A 14,689-nucleotide genomic window follows, 5' to 3' on the forward strand; every position below is an offset into this window, starting at 1 on the left:
AGTGTTGGATTAAAGCTGTTGGTATTTCTACCATTTCTACATACAATAATATGTATGTAGCAAGGACTTGAAGAATTTCCATGTACATGTGTACAGAGGTAGTTTGTAACATTCCCTTATCTCCCTCCTCAATTAAAAACCATGCAATTATGATTTCTAGTTTGGGTATGATAATGACATGAATACTTTTTCACGCCACATCTGTTTGTTGGCCCAGAACTGAATAAGTCCTGCAGGAGTGGATTTTAATAAGTTTAAATGTAGTGGAGAAATTTAAGTTTGAACAATTGGCTCTGTGGTGTGGATTTAGAAATATACTGTCGAGTGACAGAAAAATATTCTGGTCCAAACTCTTTCGCAGAGGTGATCTAATCAACGTTATATTGTGTTGCTCAAGATGTATCCAGTGGCATTTTGACATTCTTGGGATGGACAACCCTCAGCCCCTTGGGGTGGTCTGTTCAGTGCACACTGGGGTTTGTATTTTGGCTTGGTCAGAAGTTGCCTGCTCAGGCAAGGTCGCTTGTGGCTGTACCGGCTCCTGTTCTTGCTGCTGGGATGAGCCATACGTGTACTTTAATGAGCTTGGCTTGGATTGCCCAGCTGTCCTGTGCTCTTTTGTCCCTCAGCATCCCCTGTGAACCTGCCTGCCCGTTGCCCAGAGAAGCCATACTTGGTGTTCCTGCTGCCCAGTGTCATTTTCTGTTTGCCTTCCCCACTTTCCTTAGTTTTCCTGTTGCACAGAAATGTGTGCGTGTTGCCACAACATGGACAGGGACTGTTTGCAAATCAAGAGTAGGTTTGGTAATGTTTTAGTTGAGGAACCTTATGTATGTGGATTGTTTTTCTGGAAGTAATGTCTGCTTTTGATATTAAAAGTTCTCTTCCATTCTCTAAGTTTTCAATAACCCATAACCTTAGTAAGTGTTTTAAAACCTTTATTTCTAAGTAGCAGGTCTTTCATACAATATGTTTTATCCAATATCGCAATATTAACTTTTTCTCATCATTTAAATGCCTCTTTTTCAGATTACATATTTCAGTCTGTGGTATTATAATAAGCAGAATCAGTGCAGATGGGTAGATTTGGACAAGCCTCTGAAAAAGCAGTTGGACAAATATGCCTTGGAGCCAACCGTGTACTTTGGAGTAGTGTTCTATGTGCCTACGGTTTCTCAGCTTCAGCAGGAAATTACCAGGTGAACTTCATACATATGCCTATGACTCTGCTTTCAGCATTCTGAAATGTATGGTTTATTTAGAATTGTCTGTTTTCCCCTCCTCCACTGCTACTTTAGGTAGAATTTATGTTCAAACTGTGTATTTCTTTTGCTTTTGAATATTTAAGATATGTGATAAACTAAGCAAACAACTAGCTTTTTGGTGATCTTGGGAATCTGTTCAAACCTGTTTTCAATAATAGGCATACTTGCATGGTCAAACTTTTGCTTGTTTTAGTACCTTCATGTTTGTCTCTTCTTTTGCTTTGAAGAACCATATATTGCTTTCAGGGACATCCATCCTTCACAAAGCACATGCAGATTTTGTTGAGCTATGCTTTCCTTTATTTTGCTTTCGTGACTTTCTGTACTTTCAGTACAATACATTGACAACTACAGGCTGTGCTTCAGCTTGTGATTTTCTGTGTATCACTGGGCAATGAAGATGGATGTGAATTGTGATGTGAATTAGGGGAACAACACACAAGGGGTGCTGACTGCAGGGGAAAAGTAAAATTGAGCACATATACTGGCTAGTTATTCCTATGGGCCTATACATTGGCTTCTAGTGTCTTAATCTGTATAGTTTTTCTGATTTAATTATTATTTTTAACAGGCAAATTAGTACAAAAACAGTAACTGGATTACAAACATGTATTTGTTACTTCAGAAATATGTGCTTGCATTAGTTAACACATTTAAGCTGGTAGTTTCAAGTTGGCTGTGCTTTGAGTATGGAGTTGAGCCACATAATTGCTCAGAGGTCCTTTGAGCTTCCTTTATTCTGTGGTTACATTAAATTGTCTTTATATACTTTGGTACTAAAATACGTTGCCAGACACCTTTCACATAAATTGTAGTGTGAAAGGTTGTCAGGGAAATGGGCCTCTTGGTGCAGTCACTGGTGCTGTAATGTGTTGCTCAATGCTTGGCAGCTTTAGTTTTTGGAATATGTATAATTTCTCTAAGATTATCTTCTTTCTGAAAACACTGAAGTTTGGGGCTTTTTAACAGCAATTTCACTGGCTTAAAAAGTCATTCTAGTGGTCCTTTTCCCATTTTCCCTTTTCTCTTTTCCCTTTTCCCGAACTTCTGTTCAGATTTTGTGCCAGTTGATGTAATAGGATGCATTAGAGTAAGATAAATGTCACGGTGTTGCACTGAATAGCTGAATTGCCTGAAAAACCTTTAATATTCTTCTCTGGTATTTATTTAAAGAATATGGTGTTTATGCTGGAGCTTTAACAGCAATGTTGCCGTGTGCTGCCACATAGAAGGCAGGAATTTATGTGACAACATTTACACTCAAGTTCTAGAAGATAGTACTTGCTTTGATGTATGATAGTGAGAGTCTGGATTAGTTTCAGAGATCTGTGGAATTTTTCATGCCTTTTCAATATAAATGAGATTGAGCATGTTTAAGCAAATTATATGTTTAATGTATACCACGAAATGGAAATGTCATAGACAAAGGAGATGGTACTTGCAGTATCATGAGGTAGTATGAAAATTCTTCATCTGTATGTTTACTTTTACTAGAAGTTCTATGGAAAGAGCTTATGTTCTACTGCTTGACTGGGGAGATTTATTTCCCCAAAGGCTTTAATATGTGGTGGCTCTTTCCTTTTTCTTTTTTTAAGGCCTGGGTTTAGTCCCAGCTGTCCAAATGGCATACTGCTTTTTTTGTAGTAGGATCCAGAAAGAGTCTAAAAAATATTTATAAAATGGCACTGTATTTAATTTCTTAGGACATTACATAGGAAGGGAAGAGAGCAGTCTTTTAGACTGATGAAAATTTGTGCAGAGTTCATCAGACCTTTCTAATCACTGAATGAGTTGCAGCACATTTCCATGTTCTGAGTAATAAAGCCTCACTTCACAAGAGTTAATGTGAAATATGAGGAAGTTAAGAAGCCTTTAAAACTAGGCTTATAGAAGACAAATATCCTTCTTTACAAAGTTTGTGTAATTATAATGGTATTTTTGAGTTTTGAGGTGGTTTGGGCTCAAGACAGGTTGTTCCATAGGTGACTGAAAGGGGCAGAAGAATGCAAGAAAATAGCGGTTCAGACTGCAGACAAATGGTACAGCCAGTAGTGGTTGCATATACAAGAGATGAACCAGGAAAAAGTCAGATTAAAGGAAAAGAAATGGTGTTTTGAAAGTGAGAACAAAATGTACTCAGAAGTCATAATGCAGAAATGAAGGTCACTATTGTGATTGAAGGGATGTGCAATGTTAGATCTGTTGCAAGAGAATGCAGCAATACAGCAGCAGTGTATTGAACACCGTAAAGAGGAGATAATAAAAATATTAAGGAAGAGATAAAAAAAATTAGAAGGGTATGGTAATAGGTAGAAATTGTGGATATTCTTTAAGAAGTAGTAGTAGTTGATTCTGAAGTGATACGTGAAAGCTGGGGGAGGAGTTAACAAAGACCATGAAATAATGGGTCTGAATGATGAGGAAGACTGCCCTGCTCACACACTGGGGAATGCAGGGAGGAATACGAAATGCCAGCATATTCATCTTCACTCTCTTTAAATTAAGAAGCCCCTGTTAGCTTTTTCTTTTTTTTTTCCCATGTAGGTATCAGTATTATTTGCAATTAAAGAAAGATATCTTGGAGGGCAACATTCCTTGCACACTGGAACAAGCAATACATCTGGCTGGTTTAGCTGTTCAGGGTAAGTAATGCAATTGTGCCAATTAGCTAATGTTTCATTAGAAACTTTGGTGACATATTTTTCTATCACATGTTTTCTTTTTATTGTTCAAAGATCCCATTCAGTAAGTTATGAAAGGCTTTCTCCTTAGAACTTCGTCACATATGCTGAGGAGGGGAACAGTCGGGTCAGTGGCCCTGAACTTGCTGGTATTTTGGTGCAGTCCTCAGAGATGTACCTGCGTATCTAAATGTATTTTCAGGAGTTGAGTTTGAGTTAGACATCGAAGTTCCTTTGCGGCAAAGGCTTTAGTCATCTGCTTACATTGACAGACCTTTCATCTGTTTCTGTTAATTAAGACTCTGTTTTCTGACACCATAAACAAGAGAGACATGTTTTAATGAATAAGCAAATTTGAATATACAGTGGTAGTTGTTTGTCCACTTTTTCTCCCAAATATCCGAACACCTAAAATTATTTCAAGTTATCATGCAAGTCTGTTAGCAATTCCTGTGTTCGGAAATCCCAGAGACCCATTTCTGTGATGCCCACATGAAAATGACTTCTTTGTTTTTTCTAGCTGGGATCAGATGGGGTAGAGTATACACCGGAGAACCACCAATCCTATGTCTGTCTGCACTGATCAGGCCTGGTGTTCCCTGCTAACATGCTTGTTTGAGCTTAAATCTCTAAAAGTTTTTAATGGCAACAGCTTTGTTTAGCATGTTTATAGATTGCTTCACAGGGAATGCCACTCTAGTATAGCTAACAGGAATTGTAAATCTGCCAAAAGCAAAGGGACTTAAAAATCATTAGCAGTAGATAAAACTTTTTTTTTAATTATATCTGTTGATAGCATCATGTTAAAGATGATGATTATGCTTTTCGAAAATGTGGTTACCAGTGAAGTAAGATGAATTATATTAGTGCCTTGTTTATATAACAGTGAATCTGTTTAATCCAAGCCAGGATTTAATGGTCTTCAACTGAAAAAATCGTGCTTTGTTATTTTTGTGTCTTTGGACAGTGTAAATTTCTCTCTGCTCTGTCAGTTGTTTATAGAAATCTTCCAATATAATCTTCTTTCCAGATGGAAAATATTTATCCTTTTAGCTTTCACATTCCGTTTTCAGTCTTGTGTAAGAGAGAAACTGTATGTGTTGATAACACAGTGAAAAAACAACTCAGAAAAAATGCAGGTTCTAAATTAATGTGCTCTGATGACTGAAGTAGCTTATACCAGGTAGGTTAGTTAATTTTAACTGGGAACAAACAGAAGCAGTTTTTTGCTGTTTTGAATGAACTGGTTTCAAGAATTATCTGCATTTGAAATAATTGCAATAGGCTAACTCCAAAAACTGCTTTCTCTCATGTGCTGTGGCGGTATAGTGTGTCACAAGCTCTCCCCTTTCATCATAAATAACTTGCATATTAATTGTCAATGCTTAATACAAATTTTGTTCCTAAATGTCTCTAAAATTATACTACTATGGACAAGAATATGTAAGTAATGTAAATAGGATCTGTACACTTGGGAATTGTGTTTATGTATTTGGGAGCAGCTGTTCTGTACAGACTGCTGTTCCACAGTTTCTCCTCTGAGACTGGTGCATAACTTGGCCAGTTCAGACCATTTCATTTCTCTTTGAAACTTTGGCCAGTTTTTACCTGGAAACAGAAAAAGAGGCAAATTCTTCGGGATGCTCTTTGTCATGATGCAAAATCAAAACTGTTATTAAAATCAAAACTTTCATTAAGTCCCTTTTGAGCATGCCCTTGAGTCCAGGGCGGTTTCTGGGTGCCCTTGCCGCGTGTGTGGGTGCAGGGAGCAGAAGGAGCTGATGCCCAGGCTGCTCCAGGTGCCCCAGGTGCTCTGAGCAGCACTTGAGCCCAGCTGCAGGTTCGAGCTGTCAGCCGGTGCTGGGCTGCACGTCATTCAGTGTCTGACAGGAGGGAGCAAAGAAGATGGAGCCAGACTTTTCACAAATTGCAACACAGGAAATTTCATCTGAACAAAATAGAACTTTTGTGCTGTACGAGTGGTGAGACACTGTTACAGGTTGACCAGAGAAACTGTAAAGTCTCCATCCTCTGTATTCCACACATGACTGGAGAAGGCTCTGAGACAATCGGCTGTAGCTGATTCTGCTTGGGGCTGGGGGGAGACACAGATGCCCCTTCCAACCTCCACCATTCTGTGATTAGCAAAACCAAACAAATAAAAACCCGAGGAACTTAGGAGCTGGGAGCCACACTCTGATTGTTTTATTATTTCTTCTCCTTCCCTGTCCACAAGGGGTGTTGCGATTTTTTCTGAGCAAGGTAAAAAGGTGGGATGTGTTTTTACTTTTCCTCTTCGTAAACACGGCTGGTTAGTTTGTTCCGTTGTTTTACTTTCATATAATAGTTAGACAGGATGGAGATTTGCTACTTGGAAATCTTGCTCCAGTTAACTGGGTATTGAATAATTTTGTTACAAGTGTGTTTGAATCCAAGGGTTTTTTTTTATTTTTTAGCTGATTTTGGAGACTATGATCAATATGAATCTCAGGAGTTTCTACAAAGATTTGCTTTGTTTCCAGTGGTAAGTACTTTCTTTAGACTGAGAAATTTAAATTCTTAAATAGATAAATTCATATTTAAATCTTTCTTTAGATTGGTAAATGCAAATAATTATTAAAGACTCCATGATCCAACTAGTTTACTCCTCCCTAGATTGTCAAAAGCAGTAAAGGTTTTATTTGAGACTGGAATGAGATGGGATACTTCATATTACACAGAAGCAAAGTTGTTGCAAGATTTTTTCGATTTTATTGTATATTGCACAGAAAAGAAGTTTGTGATTGGTATAGGAAAGTGAGTAAAATAACTTCAAAACAGTGTGCTTTTTGGTTTGTTTGTTTGTTTTGTTTTGTTTGTGCGTATTACAGCACCTGGGCTCCAAGACTAGAGTGGAGGGTTGATTTGTCTGTATAAAAAACTGTAACCATTGAATTTTGTAGAGTTTTTTGTATTTCATTCTATAAATGCTATCTTACATTAAGGGTTGGCTACAAGAAGAAAAAATATTGGAAGAAGCAACACAAAAAGTTGCCTTGCTACATCAGAAGTACAGGTAACATTTCTAAAACTCTTTATTGCTCAATTTTGATGTGGTTACTTCAGTAGCTCAGGAATTTGGGAATTTCAGGAAACAGTTGAACTAATTTCGCCTCCCATTTAAATGAGTTTTGCACTGATATATCTGCACTGAAGTTACAAGTTTTTGCTGAATGAAAGTGAGAAGAGAACAGAATGACAGTTACAATAAATGGCAGGATACTGCTTGAAAATTAAGAGTACAGGACACACCTAAATAGTGTGATTTCACCTATGTGATGTTTCTGAAACTTTTTTATATGAAGTTGTGGCCCCAGTAAGGATGTTTCTTGATAAACAACATTGGCAGATACTGAGGGCAGTAGAAATATGGAGACAGTCACTGTGCCAGAATGCTTATTGTCTTCAGTAAATGGCAGCCAAGGTGCAGTAGTCCAAGACAAAGGCAAGTTAAGTTCTCTCTCAGTTAATCAGTGAAAAATGTTTGTGAGTATGCCAGTAATACCCATTATTTTTATTGCTTGAAAACAACAGTTTGAAAGTTTCAAATCCGTTTATCTTTGAAATACTTTCATAACAGGATCGCATGGTGAAGGTTCAGCAAAGAAAGCTTAATCTTCGTGACATTAGGAAAAAGTAAAGAAACAGAGATTGATGATTGAAAAAAGTAATGAGAGACATAAGAATGAGCATGACAGGACTTTGCATATAGAGATAATGTCTTTTACGAGAGAAGTCATGTAGGTAGGGAAGCACAAGCTTTTAATCCCTGTGACACTGCTGCAAGTCTGAGAAAACTGTCTTTGCCAGTTGGTCTAACGAAAGAAACCCTTTTCCCTACAGATCTTGTCCCTCTCATGTTTTCAAGCTGTTACAGTTAAAACTTTGTCAGCATTTAGAAAATGAGCCTCACTTTCCTGAAATATGAAGCGTCAAAGTTCATATTGGTCCTAAACATGCACACTGCAATAGGAGAAATTCAGGTCTTGAACATGTGTGCCAGAATAATAATTCTGATAAACTGAGAAAATAGGGTGACAAAGGTGGATATGAAGAAGGATGTGATGACTGGCTGCCATTAGCAGAGATGATTATTTTAACTGGTCTTTGTTGCTGTTTATCCTGAGAGATGCCTGAGAGAAAGAAGTTACTAGAATCCAAGTATGAAGGCTGAGACAAATTTATCAGCCATTGATACTGATGAAAACAGCGTGATCTGATGGTTGTCTGGATGTCTTTGGTTGCTTTTCAAGCTTTGACAGTGTCAGTCAGAGTAAAACAAAGATGATTTTTTCTTATTGACAGTACTATGTGATCATTGTTTTCATTTGTAGAGGCCTTATTCCTCCTGATGCAGAAATGTTATATATGCAAGAAGTAGAGAGAATGGAGGGCTATGGTGAAGAGACCTATCCTGCAAAGGTAAACAGGGCTTTGATCTTTGTCTCAGTTCCTTTATTTCCCCTATGTAAAAAGGGTTCCTTCCTGCCAAAAATAAATAAAACCCCCAAACCACACCACCCTTTTTCTCCCCCAGAATTGTAAAAGTAATTGCTGCTTATATAACTTTGCTTTCAAAGACTTTTTTCTGTATGTGCATGATTTTTTGCAACTTTTTACAGGACAGCCAAGGAAGTGACATATTCATTGGAGCATGTCTTGATGGTATCTTTGTCAAACACAAAAATGGTCGTCCTCCCGTTGTATTTAGGTTAGTATTGTTCTTTCTTAAAATATCTTTGCGCACTTCACATTTTTTGTGTGTTCCTCACTAGCAGGAATGACTGTTAGGTATCTTGTATTTATTCTTTTGATAAGCCTGAACATACTTGTAGTAGTCATGCTACAGTGAATACCATGGGGATTTTTCAATGTATTGACTGCAAGATGAATCCTTTTTAAGCCAGATTAATTCTAAGTGGTGAGCATTTAATATACTGTTACAAAACATTTAGTGAGTCAAAAATGTAGCATTTCTCTGCACATAGAACATCTTCAGTCCTGAAATGGGCACATCAATTTACTTAGAAATATTCAATTGTAAAATTATCCATGAGTTCCTTTTGTATATTACATATAAAAGAAATAGAGGAGAGTCACATGCTAACATTTGTTTCGTTATTTTTGATTTATACATTGTTTTATTTAATGTTCTTATGGTTGAATTGTAGACATAGGTGTGTCTGCAACTCACCTAACAGTTAAAATTCAGTCTTCATGTGAAATGTCCAGGTTCCTACTGACTTCAAGAGGGGTTTCTCTGGCATCTTCAGACAGAATTGGGAATAAATTTCAAAAAATACAAATAAAGATTCTTTTTAAATTAATCTTAGTAATCTGTATTTATTGCTAGAGCAAGAAAGGCTTTATTCTTAGTGAACTTTAATCTTCTAGAATTGAATTTTGGCCTGAATATTAACAGAGTCTTGAAATTGTATGGTCCAACACCAACAGTTACTGAAACTTGTGGTGAATTTCTGGGCTTAGAGAAAGTAGCAACTGTGGTTCTTTCTGTTAGTGGTTTCGTTTAATAGGCTTTTTAAATTCAGTACCGTTAACTGTCCTTCACAAAAATCTCTATTTCTGCTGCTGACAGGAGAGCTGATGACAAATTCTTTTTAACTGTGTTGAGTGGTACAAGTGCCCCACTCTGCTTTCTTGCAGAATGAAGCAACAGCAGCTCTGCTGTCTGACTTTCTAAGCATGTAAGGGAGAGGAAAAAATCTTTGTGCATTTCACATAAGGCAAAATGTCCTTTTATCTGTTAGAGAGTTACTCCTTAAGATAGCGTGAGTGGCTTTATGCATGTTATTTTTTTGCTATATCATGCTTCCAGCTGTTTAAATACCAAAGTTCCTTTTTAAAATCAGAAATGTTTGGAAATATTTAATATTGAGGCCCAAAGAATTGTGGATGCAGTCTTGTAAACGTAAGGAAAAAGTTGCACATTGGAGGGCATCAGAAGGTATTCGTATTCCAAGTCCAGTATCCAGTTTCTGCTCTATTGCTTATTTGTTGCATGACTATGGGCAGTTCTACCAGGGATAGATACATCGTGGTCTTTGGGTGGCAAAAAGGATAGACAGATGAGCCATGCGTACAAATTACAAAGGCTGTGTAATGTTCATATTGGTTCAAGTAATTTCGTAACTGCATCCATAAATGCCAGTGAACCAAGACCTTAAATTTCAGGGATCTTTCTTCTACATCACACTGGTGACATTATTGCTTCTCTGCCTCATGCATATGATGGTGAAGTAGCTATAGGACATGCTATCAGCCACATCTATTTAATGAAAATGGAAGTAGCATAAATACTTTCAGAGAGAATCTTGTCTCTAGATCATGCTTTTTCCCTGTGTTTATGCACTGCAGAATAATCTTTTAATATATCAATGATATAGACTTTATTTATACTAACATAATACTAATGGATCAAGCTACATTTATATTTAACAGGAAACTGAATAAATATAAGGTATTATATTTCTTGCAATCTAACTTCTACTTTTTCTCATCTGTCAATATGCAGGAGAGTTCTAGAAAATATGTATAATCATGTCTTAATGGCTTTGTTTAGTGTAGATTCCCCCCACCCCAAAAGTGTGGTTTCCTTTCAAGCAGTCAGGACATTATAATTTACTGATAACTAAATTTGACTTTAAAAACTGAACAAATAAACAGAAAACAACAAAAAAATGCCCCACATATGACAGAATTTGAAGCGGAAGACAAGCAGGAAACTTATTACTGTACATATTGGGCATCCTGTAAAGAGTTAGTCATGTACATATTTCCTTTCAGCAGTTATTTAATGATGCTCTGCAACTTGTTCACATAGACTGATGAACTTCTTATTTATCCATATTCTTGGTGGTGGTTCTGTTCTTCAGTTGCATTTTCTGTGGTTTGAAGATCAGAGCTTGCCAGTCATGTTCTGTCCCTTCTGTCTGTAGGTGGCACGATATTGCCAACATGTCCCACAACAAATCCTTTTTCACATTAGAGCTGGCAAACAAAGAAGAGACGATCCAATTCCAAACTGTGAGTAGATCTTTTGTTTTTTCACTAATTAAATAAAAGCGCAAATTAAGACTATTAATTTAACACAAAGGATAAAATCTACTTTTTATATATTTAGCAACTTTGAACTGTATGAGTGAGTCAAAAGTAACAATACTGTCTCTGGCTGGCTTTCTACAGGAAGGCATTAAAAATCTGACTGGTTATGTGTAGTACATTGACAGGTTTGTTTGAGGTGGTCATAAAAACTTTCATCCATTCCAGTAAAATTTCTGGCATGTTTTTTTGACTTTTAAATCAGTGGTGTTTAAAGATAAATACTGTCTTAGAACTTTGCTGGAGTGGGCAATAGCATGCCATGAATAATTAATTTGATGTAGCATCTACCAGTTGCCTTTGACAAGAAGGCAGCTCTTGACAGTCTTGCAGTATTATATATATATGTATGTATATACATATATATATGTGTGTGTATCTATATATATATACACGTTGCAAATTGTGTTAGTATTATAGCTGATAAGAGTGTCTTCAACAAAAAGCTTCTACTTTCAACTTTCATCAATCTAATACAATTGTTAGGATAGAGTGCCTGTTCGGGCCCACAAAGTATAGTTTTAAGGCAAACAGGCAAACCTCGTGACAGTAACGAAATTAAATTAAGACAAAATCAGTCAATGCTAATTTAATATTAAAAATTTTAATGATTTGTCTGAAAACAAGTGATGGGTATATGTATTTGGCCTAATATGCAAATTTTGGTTTTATTTTTTGGCAGGAAGATATGGAAACAGCAAAATATGTGTGGAGGATGTGTGTGGCTAGACATAAATTTTACAGACTAAATAAATGCAGCCTGTAAGTAGAATACATCAGCGCAACTCTTGGTGCCCTTGAAGCTTCTGTGGGGAAGTGAAATCTTTTATAACCACTGTAATGTCTTCACTGTAATTTTTAGAAGGTAGTAATTAATGACTTGGGCCTTTTTTCTTAATCTTTCTTGAGAAAATATTTATGACTAGTTTCTCAAACACGTTCTGCCTTCTAACAGAGGAAAATATTAAGCATTGAAATCTTACCAAAAGTAATAGTGTTTAGCCCCTGCTGCTGGATCTCAGTGCTGTTGACAGACTTCGGTGGCTTTGGGGGCTCTATTGCCAGGATGTTTGTGAGCTGTTGGAATCACTGGGATTTTGGCCTGGGTTTGGGTGAACTGCTCTGAAAGGACACACTAGAGGCCTTTAAAAGAGAGGGAAGTGTATGTGAAGCACTCCTGAAATGTGCTGGATTGGCAGCTGAGAGGTATGTGGTCCTTTGGATATCCGTGGAATCCGTACAGCTCAAGTAGCACCAGTGCAAAGTAAATTTAATACAATTCATCAAATTAAATTTAAATGGGCTCTTCTCCAACTTGTAAATCAAAGGCTGGAATTTGAGTTATTCTACTGGTACAGCTTTCTTTTGATTAACTTACTTGAGCCAAAGAACAGAGAATTTGACCCACTGAATAGTCTGTCATAAAAAAGCATGTTTCCCAAGTATTCCATTCCTTTTCTCTGTACACAAGAAGATAGCTATGGAGGGGTTAGTCCAAAATTTGCTGAGGCCAGTGGAAAGACTGGAATATTTTGTAGCACCAATGACTTCTTAATGTGTTTAAAGAGTAAGATTAATTTCAGAGCAGACCTCATACCCCTAAGCTTGTAAACCAGGCTGTCTTTTGAGTGGGATAAGAAATATTGGTAGTAGCACTGCATTGGTGGGGCTTGTGCATTGCTGTCTGAATAATGTTCGATATGTAGTTCCATGTTGAATGCCAGTCTCTAGGATTACTTATTTTAACCCTTTCACCACAACATGGTTTTATTGATAGGAAAAGTCCTCAAAAAGCTTTTCTGATTATCTCTAAGATTCCCTGTCATCTGTTCCTGCCGCTGACAACTGTCTTATGCACACCTGTATTAAGTTCCAATTTTTTTTTTTTCTTTATCTGTACATACCTTGTCTTTAGAGACTCCCTGGACTCTCCACCTGAGGAGGGCTCTCAGAAATCTTCCCTCATTCTTTCCCTTCCACGCTTTCCAATCCTTTCTCGTCCTTCACTTCCCAAAGGGTGAGCTGAAAAATCATATTCTTTCTGAAATCTGGCAGTTTCTGCATTTGTGTTATTCAGCTGTCTTTTGACCTCTGTGGTGCTGCAAGATGCAGAATACAGGCACAGCGTGGGGTGGGGAAAAAGGAACTTAAGGTTTCTGAACCTTACATCCTGCAGGCAATCCAACAAATTATGAAAAATTGTTGCTGTTAGCTTGAATGTTAGAGCAAACAAATGGTCATGCAATAGAGTCACGCTTTCCAGTTCCTGTAACATGAGCAACATTACATTCTGTAAAATATCTGATGCCTGGTCTTGTAGAACAGGTAATTTAGAGTATGAGATTTTATATGGGGCTCAAATTTGGAACAAGTCCCCAGTTACTCCACTGCTTTTTCTACCCTGCTGCAGTGCTTCAGGGACATCTCCTTTTTATGCTGCATTGAAAGGAGGCAAAGAAATAACTGAGGTATTTTGATTCTGGTTTTGTTATTCTTCTCATACTGTCTGCGACGGTGGTTTATGCACAGAGCTCTTTCCTTTTGAGACTGTTGGGGGGGACTATGTAATGCAAGGCCTGGCTCCAAGAAATGTAGAGTGGTTTTAACTGAGCGCTTTCCAAAGTTTGAAATGAGTCTTGGTGTTGTTAAGAATCATTTGTCTCCATAAAATTTCTTCTGTAGACAAACCCAGCCCATTACAGTGAATCCTGTTAGAAGGCGGTCTTCCTCCAGGATGGCTATGGTAAGGACAGCATTTTTATGGATTTTAATTGACTTTGGTTCAGACACTAGTTTCCTTCAGTGAAATAAAATGAGCAGTGAAAAAGATGAGTATAGTATTGAGGAACTGTTTCTGTAGAAAAAGCTGGTATGTAATATCTGAAAAATGGAATTAAAATATTAATAATTGCATTGAAGAATATTTTAGTTTGATTGCTCTGTCTCTAAGAGACTCATCTAGGAGATTCTCCTAGATGTCAGATGGCAAGACAGACTCTTGAGTTGGGGGTGTGTGGTTCTGAGTTTTTCCTTTTTTTTTTTTTAATTATGTCTTGTATGACCTCACAGGAGGAGCTTACATTTCAGATTTAGAGAAATGGTTTAAGACTGAGACTTCATGTGTGTATATTATATATAGAATAGAAGATATAAGGTATTATGTATTATATATAAAAAATCTTCAAGACGTATTTTGAAAATAAAACATGAGTTTTTAACTAACAATAAGGTGCTTTATTTCTTAGCCCAAGCCTCAGCCTTTTATGATGCCTCCACCACCTCAGCTGCATTACAATGGTCATTATACGGAACCATATGCATCCTCCCAAGGTAAGTTCATTAAATCCAAGGCCACACTACACAACTTCAGAAGTTAAAAGCTATAATTCGCATTTATAGCTGCTTTAGCTAGAACTGAATGAATTCATTGAGCGAACATGGGACAGGTTTGTAATACGACAGTCATCTGAAGTGCCTGCTGCTACTCTAGGCGTAGAGGCTAATGTGAAATATGGGATATGAGCAAGTTAGTAAGGATAGCATATACAGCAGCTAGAGACTGTGGTCCCTTGTGTGAGTTTAAGC

At 37.2% G+C, this 14,689-nt stretch overlaps 1 protein-coding gene across 2 annotated transcripts in view; it reads left to right on the top strand.

The window, feature by feature from the left end:
- Positions 1-14,689, top strand: part of PTPN21 (protein tyrosine phosphatase non-receptor type 21) — a 46,267-nt gene that overhangs the window by 14,580 nt on the left and 16,998 nt on the right. Inside the window, exons 3-13 of one of the 2 annotated variants that reach the window (XM_065063721.1) lie at positions 1,030-1,199; positions 3,810-3,907; positions 6,403-6,470; positions 6,931-7,001; positions 8,320-8,407; positions 8,608-8,696; positions 10,942-11,029; positions 11,787-11,866; positions 13,020-13,121; positions 13,787-13,847; positions 14,350-14,434. In XM_065063721.1, the coding sequence (XP_064919793.1) occupies positions 1,030-1,199; positions 3,810-3,907; positions 6,403-6,470; positions 6,931-7,001; positions 8,320-8,407; positions 8,608-8,696; positions 10,942-11,029; positions 11,787-11,866; positions 13,020-13,121; positions 13,787-13,847; positions 14,350-14,434 (1,000 nt within the window). The remainder of the gene's footprint in view (positions 1-1,029; positions 1,200-3,809; positions 3,908-6,402; positions 6,471-6,930; positions 7,002-8,319; positions 8,408-8,607; positions 8,697-10,941; positions 11,030-11,786; positions 11,867-13,019; positions 13,122-13,786; positions 13,848-14,349; positions 14,435-14,689) is intronic. The other variant, XM_065063722.1, reaches the window with a different exon arrangement.

Source organism: Columba livia, chromosome 5 (assembly GCF_036013475.1).
Source record: "Columba livia isolate bColLiv1 breed racing homer chromosome 5, bColLiv1.pat.W.v2, whole genome shotgun sequence".
In the NCBI taxonomy this organism is placed as follows: domain Eukaryota; kingdom Metazoa; phylum Chordata; class Aves; order Columbiformes; family Columbidae; genus Columba; species Columba livia.